The sequence below is a fragment of the Danio rerio genome, chromosome 2, assembly GCF_049306965.1.
Source record: "Danio rerio strain Tuebingen ecotype United States chromosome 2, GRCz12tu, whole genome shotgun sequence".
In the NCBI taxonomy this organism is placed as follows: Eukaryota; Metazoa; Chordata; class Actinopteri; order Cypriniformes; family Danionidae; genus Danio; species Danio rerio.
Window position 1 is genome coordinate 15676243 of NC_133177.1, and position 14831 is coordinate 15691073.

Genomic DNA, 14831 nt, shown 5'->3' on the forward strand with positions numbered 1-14831 from the left:
GACGAGTAGCTTCTGAACCGAATCTCCCATACGTGGATTTAGAACATCAAATCCACTTATACTGCTTCCGTTCCCCGAGGAGGGGAAGGAGAGTTACTTTAGTAACCTCGAACGTTCTCTAAAAATCTTTTATTGTGAATATATTTATGGTATGACCTTCTATTTTATTTTAGCAAAATAGGTATCCCTACATCATCACGCCTATGTCTTAAATAAAAGAAAAGATGTTAACTAAATGTTTAATCATAACTTTTATGACACCATGGCAGATGTTCATAGTACCGCGCCGTGAGTGAAGATAAATGTGTAGATAAAGCACCCAATATTACTTCTAGCTACCAAGGAGTAATGCTTCTGGGTACAGTCACTGAATCCCAAACCTTCTACAAGAGCCAATTGACCAGGAGTAAAAATAAGATTAAAGACATTTACAAAGTACTATCTTTGAGGACCACAGCCCCTACTTTGGTCTTGTTTGCACTGAACTATTAGGACTGAACTATCGCTGTTTAAGGACACCAGCAGCATCTTTAAGGTACTATCGCATATGATCTACACAGATTATGGGACAAACTTTGTATTGTGATTAAAAGAAAAAACATTTTCTAAAAAATATTTTTTTATTTTTTTCTGACTGCCACCATGCAAAGATGGCTGATTGCTATTGTTCTCAAAATGCTTACGGTAATGCGCATGTGGACAACATGTTTAAACAGCATTATAGGGACCATATGTTTTTTCTTCTGGAGAAGATTATTAATGATGCGTTTGAATCTAATCATGATTGTACAGGAGATGGCAAACATGTGAAAAATCTCAAGAGAGAAATGGACATTGTGAGAGGGGGCCTTAAACTCATGTGTCGATACGATAAATCAATTGACACACCTCTGTGTTCGTAGCAATGGTGCTGTCTGTGCAACCATTACAAAAATTCTGGAGGTGCTGACTGAATTGAATGATAAGATGGGGGTAACGCAGGTTCTATGTATGTCTACATATAAAACAGATATTTGTGTGTCACTGGTTTCACAAAACAAAATAACAAATATTGCTGAGATTGTGGAAGTTATGACCAACCACATTCTAGAACATGACAGAATGCTTTTAGTAGCATTTCTTTGTTGGTTAGATATTCAGTATGTCGTTATTGTTCTGGTGTACCCTGTTTTTTCTTTAATGTATGACTGTATATATGTATTTTTTTTTTCTTAGTTGATTTGTCTTTATTATTGTAATGCAATCCATGTTTGTTCATTATGTACTACTCTATTTCAGTGTATATTTGCTTGAAATAAAAGTTTATCAACTCAAGTGTCTATGCCTTTCCTGTAAAAAAATAAAAAAAATAGATAAATTATAAAATGAGCAAGGTGCAAAACATGATGGTGTGAAACAAATCATAGAAACATTGTCAAAACTGATTAAAACCCTGTATTTATGCCAAATGTATAATTAAATATTTAGAAAATTAGAATGTTGCAAAGTGTGTCAAGGATTGGTTACTTGTCTAAAGGTATAAACTCTAGATCATTTATTAGCGTTGGTTAACGTTTAAGACAACCCAATAACACACAGTTCTCATGATAATGGTTTTGTAGTCAGTTTAGAAAGACAACCTAAAAAATTTTGCCCAATTTAGTTTTAAAGATGCACTGACGTACAATTTCATAATTTCTCTTTCATTTGAAAAAGCGAATGAACAAAAGGTATACATGATATTGTTTGTTGTCTCTGGTTTAAAACCAAAAAATTTACAACTCAAACTTTCATGACAGTTCAAAAGAAAACATTTCCAATACACAGTACATTAGAAACTGTTGCAAAAAGATGTTAATGCAGATTTAGTGGCAAATATTCATTTAGTTTTGTAGACAGATCGCACTATTGACAGATTACAGTATTGTGTTTTTCTCTTCTTTTCATTCTTTTATAACTTGTTTTAACACATTTGATCTGTTTTTATCATTTTTAATATTTTTTATTATTTGTTTTTATTTTTCTTAAACATGTCTCTTTTGTTCCTGTTTATGTAAAGCACTTTGAATTGATACTATGTATGAAATGTGCTATATAAATAATCTTGCCTTGCCTTGCCTTGGCTTTGTAGATTCATAGTTCTCGTGAAAAAAATATTGTGAAGAATTAGACAACAAAAGATAATTGGCAGTAGAAATGGTTATTGTGACTTTTACTGTATGCATCGTAACAGATGCTATGAGAGTTGTGTAAAATTAGACTTATAACACATATGCAAAAAAAGTTAGCAAAGACATTTTGTGTTTAAAAATACAGCACTGGTTACTTTAATTAGGTCAAATATTTTGGTGAGATACCTGTGGTCGTAAAAACATAATAAAATGTTTCAAAAACATTCTGTATCAGAAGGTAGATAAAATAAACTTATTCATGCAATAAAGTTTACTGCAAAGTATTCTTAAAATAAAATGTGTTTACTCTTTGATATTATTGTGCTTTGTTGGCAGTATTGAGTAAAGCATTCAACTATGACACAAATAACTGTGGCTAGGTGTTGTTATTAATGTTACTTGGTACACTTTAGGTTAAAAAAAATATTCCAAAATCATGAGTTGAGCCCAGGCCGTCTGGATGAAACCCAGAAATTCTAACCATTACACCATATTGGTGTAACCAATGTATTTCAAAACATTACTCTTTTTTTTTTTTTTTCCCAAATGAAGCATCGTTGTTCCTAAAAAAACCCAGAAGATTGGAAACAACGTTAGGTGACTTTTGAAAACTGACAGTTTTAAAAACATGTATGCTTTGTAACATACAAACTCTGACAGTTGCACAAAATTACTGATTTTTAGCACATGCATAAAAAGTTTACATTTTGTTTTGAAAACTGCTACACAGTACAAAACCAAAAGCTTGAATTAGGTCAAATAATTTGGTAAGATGTCTGTGGTTGTAAAAATAAAGCTCCAGTCATGCAGTAAGTTTAATGAATAGTGTTTTAAACATCACTTTTAGTTCAGTTACATTCAGTTAGATTCTAGATTGATAATTTAAAAATGTGTTTGCCAATAAAAAACATTGTTTAAAGAAACATAAACACTCCCAACAAATTGTGTGTAGTGACAATAATCTTGATTAAGTCTATTGGTATAAGAAAAGGATCATTTACACTGTAAAAAAGTAATCAGTCTACTTTTAAGAACTACTTGTAAACTTGGCTAATTTTGACAAATTTGTAGACTTACTAGATTTGACACTGTTTTATGAACATATAAATGGTGAATTCAGTATTGACCTTATTCTAAAATGCGGAAGTGCGCCTGTTTTCGCGATTGTCTTAGAACTTCCGATTCAGTCACCTATGGGAGAAATGACTAGGAATAATAAACGGCAGAAAATGGCCAAACTACTTGCTCAACAAACAAATGTTTGCACGACTACACAGACCAAGTAGCATATTATAATAAGAAAATATTAAATTGCAACATCAAGCAGCGTAACGAGCATTTGTTAACGTCAAAAAATGAATGGAAGTGAATGTGACCGGAAGTCGCGAGACAAAAAGATTCAAATAGCAGCGCCCACTCGACAGCTGAGAATAAGGTGAATAGTTAAACTAGAAAATTTTACTATGAAACATTAAGTAGATTTAATTAATGGCTGGATCTGTTCTGTTTTTAGATAAACTGAGTCATTTTTTCTTCTTTTAATAAATATCAGTGTTATTCCATTATTCTGAATAATATACGTATTTCTCTTTATATGATCAAGTATTTGTAATGAATTAAAAACAGTTTGAATCTAAAATTCAGTAACTAAGTTGCCTAGTAATGCAATTACTACAAGTTATACATTTTATTTATCTTTTGAAACAGAAATAACAATAATGTCTAAAGATTAATAAGTCCTTTCTGTAAATCTTTTATGTTGATTTTTTTTTAAACCAACACCAGTGATGACCAGTGCTCAAAACATTAGGCTTTGGATTGACTGTTTACAATGCAAGCCATAAATTACAGGACATGCATGTAAATAAATTGAAAACATGTTAGTCAAAGGAAAAACTTTCATTTTAGAATGTTTTTCATAATAAAGGTTTTCATTAATCACAAAGACAACTTGAATTTACATCTGTGTTTTTCAACCAAGAGTTTAGAACATTACATTTTAGATAACGTTGTTTTAAAAGGTGTGACAATTTATTGTCAATACAGATTAAGATTTGTTATTTACTGGATTAATATTGTAAACATATTTAAATTTAATAGTCCGACAAAGATACATCAAAATGTTTGTGTGTCTTAAAATATGTATTAATGTAGTAATAATGTGAAAAACAACATAACCTATTAATGAGCATATTTAGTAAATATTGTGTCGTGAATTAAAGCATACAAAGCCAGACCCAAGTTCGCTCGAGCGCACGCACACGTACGTAAACACACACACACACACACACACACACACACACACACACACACACACACACACACATATGCATACAGTTGACTGCATGTGGATATATAGATATCGGCACGCTTTCTAATCACCTAACAACATATAGTATTTAGTGGGAGACACCCACCACATACAATCAGATATAAATATTCTACATCTGATATAAATCTATCTTTCACAAGCAGTTGACGAGATGTTATCCAAAGTTTTCCTTATCATCACTTACACGCTCAGACACAGACTGACACACAGAGGAAACACAAACAGGCTAAACATAATCAAATGTTTATGTTAATAGTTTAGTAATTATAATATAATATAATATAATATAATATAATATAATATAATATAATATAATATAATAATGTAATGATATAATATAATATAATAATGTAATGATATAGTATAATAGAATAATAATGATATATAATATAACATAATTAAATTTAATAAAATATAAAAATTTATAATATAATAATATAATATAATATGATACACTTATAATATAAGATAATAAAATAATGATTTAATATAACCTATGATATAATATAATACAATACATAATATTATTTAATAAAATATTAATTTTATATAACCTAATATAATATAATTTAATGTAATATAATGAATATAATTTGCAGCACTAATAAAAAATATTAAATAATGGTTCTAATAACATTAATTTAATTACCGATATTATTATTATATTAATTTTATTTCAGTTTGATTAGAATTTCATTACCAGAAATATTTCCATTACCGGAAATAGCCTATTAATTTAATTTGACTGATAAAAATCTAATTACCGGAATCATTAATTTAATTAGTCTGATAAAAATCTAATAACCGGAATTATTATTTTATATTAAACCGATAAGAATCTAATTACCGGAACTATAAAGTTTATATAAAAGGGGCGGGGCTTAGACCGGAAGTCCCGCCTTAGGGGCAGGGCTACAATCCATCAAACTTTTTGACAGGTGGTACCCCATAAGACTCTCTTGTCTCTCCTGCCTGCTTCAGCAGCGTGTCCCGCTGGTTATAAACTAGGAGACGGAGAGAATGCGTTTAGTTTCGGCTCGATATATTTAAATGAAAACTAACACCGAACTGCTTATAATGCTCAAAAAGTTAAACTAAAATGCACAACTCTTGTTGGTTGCACCCGCGGAATGCACAATGAACCTAACGCGCCATTATTTTATTTATTCGTGAAGAATGAGCCAATCGCAGATGCTAAGTCATGTTGGTCAGGACACTCTGCTTTATAACTTATTAGTTTATTACAATAATCACACTTAGCTTTGCCATCTTTCTTCACCACATGTTACCACTGAGCACATCTTGAGGTCCATCTTGGACCGCAACAAATGTTAAGATTATTGAAGGTGCTCTCCGGCGGCAAGGTTTCTGGCAGAGTAGCGAGTGAAAAAATGTGCATGCAGAAATTGAAATGAAATTTTAAATTATATAACAAGCATCATATTCTTTCTAATCCTCACCCAGTTTTAATACAAGTTGTGTTTTTTTTTTATATTTGTGGCTGTGAAGTTTATTAAGAATATATATATATATTGAGATACTGAGTCGTTACAAGTAAAAAAAAAAAAAAAAAACAATTTTATTTTAAAGAAGAACATTGATGTTTTGAGGAAAAAAACTGAACAGAACTTAAACTAAATTATTAAAAATAAACTTGCGGGACTTAATTTATGTTCTGCAGCAACAATATTTTTATTATACTTTAAGTGATCTGCTTGAGGTAGATCATGTTTATCAATGGTAAGTTTTAGCCTAAGTTTATATCAATAACATAATGTGCATTGTCCTTTTCCATACAAAAAAAAGAAAAAAACAATATTATGCACCATAGTAGCCTGTAGCCTATAAAAAGGCCGCAAATCTTTTTAAATGCATTAAAAGGCAAGCGCATATCTTAGCCTTGAGTTTGTTCACACTCTGCCGGTATTAACATAAATGCTGTTTTTTTTAATATAGCTAATTTTGATGAATTAGCTCTAACTGACAGCTTTTTCTTCTTTTTCCGCGGTTATGCGCGCATTATATTTCACGCATTAAGTTTACATATGCAAGGTGACTGAAATTGAAATTAAAATACAAAACATACTGAGCCATTAAGTAAAAAAACAAAACAACAGTTATACTTTAAAGGAGAACATTGACGTTTTGAAACAAAAAACGGAACTGAAACTAATTATTAAAAATAAACCTGCAAGACTTATGTTATGTCCTATTTTAATTATTCTTTTACTTTCATTATTCGTTTATTATTATGTACAATAATTGAAACATAAAATGAGATAGTAAAATATAATCAAAAACGAAAATGTAATCAAAACTTAAATAAAAATATTAATGAAAATGTCTTGTCTTAGTCTTATCAAAATAGCAAACACTGAACTAAAAACACTAAAAGACTGCTTTATTTGTTTATTTATGTAAAACTACTTATTTGTACTGAATGTTTGTGCTTTCATTTTAGTTGCCTTTTATTTCTTCAATTCTGTTTTCCAAAACGAGTCCTCTTAGCACTTAAAAAGTTTACAATAAAGCTTGTTAACAAATTTTAAATGATTAATTAAGGAAATATAATGCTTTGACTTATTGTTTAATCTCATTTACAAGCACAGTAGCATATGTAAAGCTGCTGTATAGGCTATTTCTGTCCGTTCGCATTCCGTGCCTTTGTGCCCCCTGGCGGCTTATTCACAAACTGCGGTAAAGTTTACAAATGTTTGTGAACTGTCATGGTTTCTGCTGTTCTGACATCAGCTGCAGATGTGAATGAATAGCAGCAGAAAGTATTTTCTCATACAAAAGGATCTTGAGACTCTCCGTGTTTGATTTTCTTTTTTATATACCCCATCATGTCGTTGAACTGTTGTATAAACACAATATTACACATGTAGCAGTCACTGGTGGGACACAATGCACACCTGCCACAAGTGCCACTACACAGCCACATCACACTGCAACTTGTGTGATATATATATATATATATATATATATATATATATATATATATATATATATATATATATATATATATATATATATCTGTGTGTGTGTGTGTGTGTGTGTGTGTGTATGTACACAAGTACATTTTCTTAATCTTTAAAAACTAATATTTATTTTTACCAGTTGCATTAATTCAAGAGATGTTGAGAAAATGGAATAGTTTTACGCATTTGGTTTAAATTCGTTTATTTGTAGCATCACAAAGAAATTTTAAAGGCCATTTACCCAAACCAGAAATGACCAATCAATATTATGTAAATATGTCACTGGCTGAAAAATCACTGAAAATCACTAGACACTAAAACCCCACAGACATTCTGAAAGACTCATTCATTCAAAATAAACACCAAAAACGGTAGCAGCAGCAAAGAGTGAGTTATTTTTGAAAATATGTGAAGAGAAATTGTCATGATTGTCATCCCAGAGACATCGACTCCCCATGCGTATATTCTGGTCTTTAATCTGGCCAATGCTGATGACGACTATGATCTTATAGCGAGGAATCATCAAATCTTTCACTCTGGCCTTGACAACCTGAAATTAGAATAACAACAAAAACTTATTTAATTTGTATGCATGTCTATATATTTATACAGCATACTACTAGTAAAAACAAAGTAGGATCTAATAAGTCTAATTACTAAGTCTACACTAAAGAAAAAAAATCGTAAAAAAAAAAGGTCAAATGACTGGCAGCTACGGCTACCAAACAAAAACCATACAATTACGGTAAAATGTCTTTGTTGAAATAAAGTGCAAAAAATAATAAATCTACAGATATTTTCATTAAAAGGTTTACAGAAAAACACTGTTATTTTACAGACTTTTCCTAGATTATTACGATCAAATCCATTTAATAAAGTAACACACTAAGAGTGTTCACATACACCTGTTTCAGATTCCGCTGATTGAAAAAAAAGAAATTTTACCTTAATTTTATGGTTTTTGTTTGGCAGCCGTAGCTGCCAGTCATTTGACCTTTTTTTATGATTATTATCATTTTTTTTACAGAGCAAGTAATTACAATTTATTACTTTAATTTTACGTAATTTTAAATGTACTTAAAAAACACTGTAAATAATATGTAAATTTTTTTGTAAAAAACAGACAAATTGCTGTAATTTGTCATTACTTATATAGTACATAAAATAACAGTCAAGCCGTTAATTTACAGATAATGTTTGTAATTTTTACGAACTTTTGAATATAATTTAAAATAACAGAGAAAATACTGTATAGATAATACTGTAATTTCCCTGTATAAAAAACACAAATGTCAGTAATTTGTCCTTAATAATAAAGTACCTAAAATGAAAGTCAAACGGTTAATTTAGAGAGATTGGTTGTCATTTTACTAAGTTCTGGATATAATGTGAAATGACAAAACAATTACTGTAAAAAATTTAAGAATATTTTCTGTAAAATTAGTTTTTTTTTTTTACAGGCTAATAGGGGCTTTTTGAAGAATTACCAGAATTAGTGAACTTCTACCAGAAACTTACATAGGACAAACTAGAAGAGCAATAACCATAGCAACCCTTTATAGAGCTAAAGACAAAAATAAATCAAACAGAACTAAAAGAGTTTGAATTGCATTCTAAAATTTGCCCTCCTTACAACAACAAAAATAAGAATAACACTTCATACGTATTTTACAGTACAATAAAACAATTCAAACACACCCCACACACATGAATAATTAAACACAATCAAATACACTAAACAACATAAAAACAAATAAAGAGGTACCTCTGTCTACTTGAAATTAATTTGTCCAATTCACAAGGATTAAACCACTGATTTAGTTGTTTGAACACATTCACTACCATCACACAGGTATTCAATATAAACAATTTAAACCTTTCAATGATTCAAGTAGTTTCAATAGGTGTGTTCGACATGAAGCACACCTGCAAAAAGTGATCAACGAGATTAGCCGAGCGCAGTCGATGGTGGAGTTGAAAACGAAGCTGTCAAGGCGGACAGCTGGACACTTCGGGGTTCAAAGTTGTTGCAGTCATGATGACAGATCACATGACACCATCATAATTTTTTTTTTTATAACAACAAAAGATTTACAAATAAAACAGAATACAGTTTCTACAAAATATAGTTTTTTTTTACAACAATAAGGGAATTATGAATTAAATATATTACAAACTCATGAGAGAAATAAGAGGAAACAAGTCAAGTGGTTAATATGAACAAAAACAAACAGGCCTTTTAAATACAAAGCAATAACCACAAATTCTAGTAGTTTAAACATCACTCTAGGCTAATACTTCTTGTTTGAATATGCTAAAACAGGGTTTCCATTTATTTCCATTTATAGATATAAAACTTTCCAATAGATATTAATGTAAAACCCAAAACGAGGTGTTTTAACTAAGTCTGAAACAATGATTAAGATTATTTTGGATAATGAAAGGATTTTCAAAAAAGCACTTTAATCCAAAAAGATTGAACAAAAGTACATTCCTAAAAAAAAGTGAGCTACACTTTAAGTAGAAGTTTCCCAGAAAGACCAGGCATAAACGGCTAGACAGAGAGAAAAAAATATCTAGTTTATAATCATATAAATCATTTTAATTATTTAATAAAACAGTTTGATTATGATGTTAATTATATTACAAGTGTGTAAGGCTTATTTAAGTTAATATTTAGGTTATTTAATAAAATATATCATTTAAATTGTTCATGAAGCTGAATACAGTAAATAGTCTGTATAAAAAATGTTGAAAATAAACCTATGCAAACAAGCTAGCCTTTATAACCAAATTATTTAACAAAAGATGCAGTAAAATATTTGTAGTCTTTTAATAAGCATGATGTGTACAAGATAAAGAGAGTATGAAAATGTAATTCTTTGTTTTGAAATTTGTGAATCGTAACCTGTCCAATAATAAACCTGAAACACACATGGTAATATCAGTGTCGTCATCAGAGCTTGTGCTGCCACTCTTCAGATTCGGTCTAAATCAGTCGTCTGAATGAATACTTTGAATACTTTGATGCCACATGTGACACTGGGCCTTTAAGGCGAGTCATCCCTGCCTACCGTTCCCAGGTGCCTGTCAGAAACATGCCTCAATGTGAGAAAAACTACAGTAAGAACTTTACCAATGAGTATTTGCTGCATTTTTGTGGATTTTCAACAATGAGTTCACGCACACACAGTGCAGACACGCAGACACACACACACACATAGCACAGACACGTAGCGCAGACACACATGCACATACATAGCGTAGACACGCAGACACACACACACACATAGGACAGACATGTAGCCCAGACACACACACACATACATAGCGTAGACACACAGACACACACATATATATAGCGCAGACACACACAGAGAGAGATACAGTGAGAGAGACACTGTGCGGCTATGCTGATGAAGTGAATATGAGGTAAATCACTGTACTTTATTACACACGTGCACACATTTTAAAACATGTTAAACTTGTAAAACTCACTCTTGATCACGTCTGATGATGATTGATGATCCTAGCAAACTGAACAGACCTTTTATTCCCGGTTGCTTTGTGCTCGTCCTGTTTTGTCGATATGATTTTATGCATTACTACGGAGACATGTTAATGCGCACAGCAGTCAATCAATATTGGTGGGCGGGGGAACCGCACTCCTATGTAAAGTTACGGTCGATCTGAAAACCATTCCAATTGGTCCACCGTTTTTATGTTGTTAAATAAAAAAAAAAAGACTGGGTGTGTTTATTTTACCCCAATATGACAGCATATACAATATACTTACACACATGTATGTCCAAACAGCTTGAAAAGTAGATTTTTCACCATAGGTGCCCTTTAAGTAATTCATCCAGTTTAGCCACTGAGATTCTGTTAGAAGGCGCAAATGGTCATCCTTGTCCATCTGTAAAGGAGTTACGACTCAGTGGACCATTAACTAGCCGTCATAAACAAGTTTGGACCTCATAGGGACCATCATTTTGACTTCTAATAATCCTCTAAGGTTCTATCACTTTTGGGACGTTTATCCCAATTAACAGATCAACATCTGCTTTTATTAAACACAATCGAACCTCTTTCAGATGCGGCCACTTCTTTATGTCTACTTCCTTGGTATATTCTCCTGGCTAACTGGAATTGAACTTTGTGTAACAGTTTCAGGCAGTTCTATATAATAATTACTGCCCAGGGTGCTTCTTTCTAAGCCACGTAACCAAAAGGTTTTGATAGGCTTTTCCTGTCCCATTGTTTTGACCAAATTCTCAATCTATTTGCCATCCATGTTCAACAGTCTCATCAATCTCTCAGTGCAGAATGTTGCCGAACTCCCAGGATCTAAGAAAGCATATGTTTGAAACACTTTACTACCTTTAGTAGATTTTACTAAGTGTTGGAAAAGTTACTTTGGAAATGTAATAGATTACAGATTACAAATGACCCTATTTAAAATATAATAAGTTACAGTGCTTTTCGATCACTTTATAAAAGTAAAGTAACTTATTACATTTGAGTACTTTTTTATTACTTTTAAGTTTATAATGTAAATTTTCATCTAAATCATTACTAAGCATTTGAACCAAGCAGGTGTGACCTTACAGTAGCTCTGTGTACTGCTAGAATCAACGGCCTTCAGTTCACATCGTATCAGGTATTAAAAGCTTAAAAGCAAATCCATCGCAGCTCTAAAGCCAGCACAATTCATAATAAACTTGCCAGATGGCTACTCATGTTACAGCACAGCAGTAAAGCTGCCCTGTTCCTTTGAAAAAGTGTGTGTGGGGGGATGGGTATGGGGAGGTGGATTGGGGGGAGGGGTCCCCCAAAAGTTGTAACAGCATATATATATGTGCACATGCGTTCGATCAAATGGATCTTGAAGGTATGGGTTTACACCCCTGATGCATGGAGGTGTCTTCCCCCAGCGTCATGGGATTCCATTCGGGGGAAGTGGATACACTGACTTGGCTGGTTTAACTAGAAGCTGTTGGTGCCCCGCTTTGGGCTCTTGCTAAACAATTTGTGGTGTGACAGGTTTGTTGGAAAAGTCTAATCCGTCTAACTTCATGCCTTTATCATATAGCCTTGAGTCCAACCCAGACACCAGGCAGCAGTGTCGCTTCTATGTTTTTTTGACTGGTTACCTGACCTCCATCTCAGGCCACCGCTGTGGGGTCCTCCAGAATCTGACTATCCAGGAGGTTGAAAAGGCCTCCAAAAGCCCGTACGAGTCTGCCAATGTCATTAACGTGAGTGTGGCTCTGCAGATGGGGGCCACAGGTAGTATGCACTCACACACTTTCTCTCTGCTTATTCTATGTATGGCCAGATCACCATGCATAAGACAAACAGAGCCTTCTGCGTGGTCCAGTTGTCTCTCAACAAGAAGGAATACAGCTGGTTACGGAGGTTCTTGGAGCTGCGGGCTAGTCAATCTGCGTGAAACAGCACGGGGCTTCCTGGCAAACCCACCTTCACTGACGTACGAACTGCCATCGCATCTCATGAGTATTCATGTAATGCTCCTGTGGCCACATGACTGCCAGCTGCTTTGACCCTAAAAAGGTTCTGTCTGTCTGTCTCTGACGCAGGAAAAGAATGCACATTCTTCAGAGGATCGCCGGAAGGTGGCGCAATTCATGCGTCATGACACTTCAACCACAGATAAGTTCCAGGCACTTAACCTCGGCCTCCTCCAAGCATGTGAGCACCGCAGACTCTTCGAGAGGGCCTTGGTGGAGGAGGAGGGGGAGGAGGAAGAGGTGGTGGTGGCGGCGGGCAGAGAAAGCCACTCAAGGAAGAGGTGCAGGAGCACAGAGAGTCCCGGGTCACCCCTGGTAAGTCAGTTCGTCTTTGGCATGGATGTGAACAGCAGGGCGTGTGGTGTTGGCTAACTGGTCTTTCTGTGTCTCTTTTCCAGAAGGGAAACAGCAGGAGGACGCTGACATGGCAGCCTGCAAAGGTGAAAAGCCTGGGGGCACACCCACTCGAACCAACAGAAGACTCTGAATCTTCCTGAATAAATATTAAACAATTTTCTAAAACAATGAAGGTCACAATGTGTTCAGTGTCTTTGTTATTCCTTCATCTGTGAGGTAAAAAATAGCTTAAATCGGGACACATGATCCCAGTCTTGTGTGTTAAAAGTGTCACGTGGGACGCCCACATCTAGGTTCAGCCTTGGCTAAGTGCCAACTGGGACAAATGATCCCTGTCTTGTGTGTTAAAAGCGTCTTGTGGGACGCCCGGGTCCAGGTTCAACCTTAGTTGATAGCCCATTGAGAGAAATGATCCCTTTTACAGCACAAAAAGGGTGCTAGGCTGGACGAGACTGTCCAGGTCTGCGCCTGGTTTGAATGGCCATATGGCCCATGGTCCAACTCTGGGTTCTTCCAGGATGGCTCAGTCCTTTGAGCTGCATGAAGAGGGCAGAACAGGGCTGCCCGAGAGTGGGGGTTAACTTCTGTGAGAAAGTGAAAAAAAATCATTTTGAAAACGAAATGCATTGATTTTATTTTTTTGCTGTTTGAAACAACTAACACTCATTTGGGGGATGGTGGGTCTCTAGCGGGGGGGGGTCTTTGGAACGACCGCTGGCAAACGCCATGGATGAGCTCACCGGGGGCGTTGGTTAGACCCAGGGGAGAGCCCACCAAGCCATGCCCGGATAGAGACCACTATCCCCGGCATGACCCGCGCCTGGAGGGGGGGTAGCGCGTCCCTGAGTTTCGCTGACCTGCCGTTGAGTTTACGATAACAGACACATATGAAGGACTTAGTGCAATTTTCGATTTCGCGGTTGATCGAACCAGGCCCCAAAGGCATTCAAAGCAGCCCCAGGAGATGCGTTCGAACCCGGGGGAGCTAGGTGCGCGTTACTGCCCTGGTTCAGCCAAAGACCCAGGCCTCAAAGGCAATCAAAGAAGCCCCAGGAGATGCGTTCGAACCCGGGGGAGCTAGGTGCGCCCTACTGCCCTGGTTCAGCCAAAGACCCAGGCCTCAAAGGCAATCAAAGAAGCCCCAGGAGATGCGTTCGAACCCGGGGGAGCTAGGTGCGCGTAACTGCCCTGGTTCAGCCAAAGACCCAGGCCTCAAAGGCAATCAAAGAAGCCCCAGGAGATGCGTTCGAACCCGGGGGAGCTAGGTGCGCATAACTGCCCTGGTTCAGCCAAAGACCCAGGCCCCAAAGGCAATCAAAGAAGCCCCAGGAGATGCGTTCGAACCCGGGGGAGCTAGGTGCGCCCTACTGCCCTGGTTCAGCCAAAGACCCAGGCCCCAAAGGCATTCAAAGCAGCCCCAGGAGATGCGTTCGAACCCGGGGGAGCTAGGTGCGCGTAACTGCCCTGGTTCAGCCAAAGA

General features: G+C 35.1%; 1 protein-coding gene across 2 annotated transcripts in view; it reads right to left on the reverse strand.

Moving 5' to 3' along the window:
• Window positions 1-7648: 7648 nt before the first annotated feature.
• dynlt5 (dynein light chain Tctex-type family member 5) overlaps window positions 7649-14831 on the reverse strand; it is a 64142-nt gene continuing 56959 nt past the window's right edge. For both annotated transcript variants that reach the window (XM_073916016.1, NM_001004623.2), the window contains 1 exon segment: window positions 7649-8013. In XM_073916016.1, coding sequence (XP_073772117.1) covers window positions 7970-8013 — 44 coding nt within the window. In that variant the 3' untranslated portion in view covers window positions 7649-7969.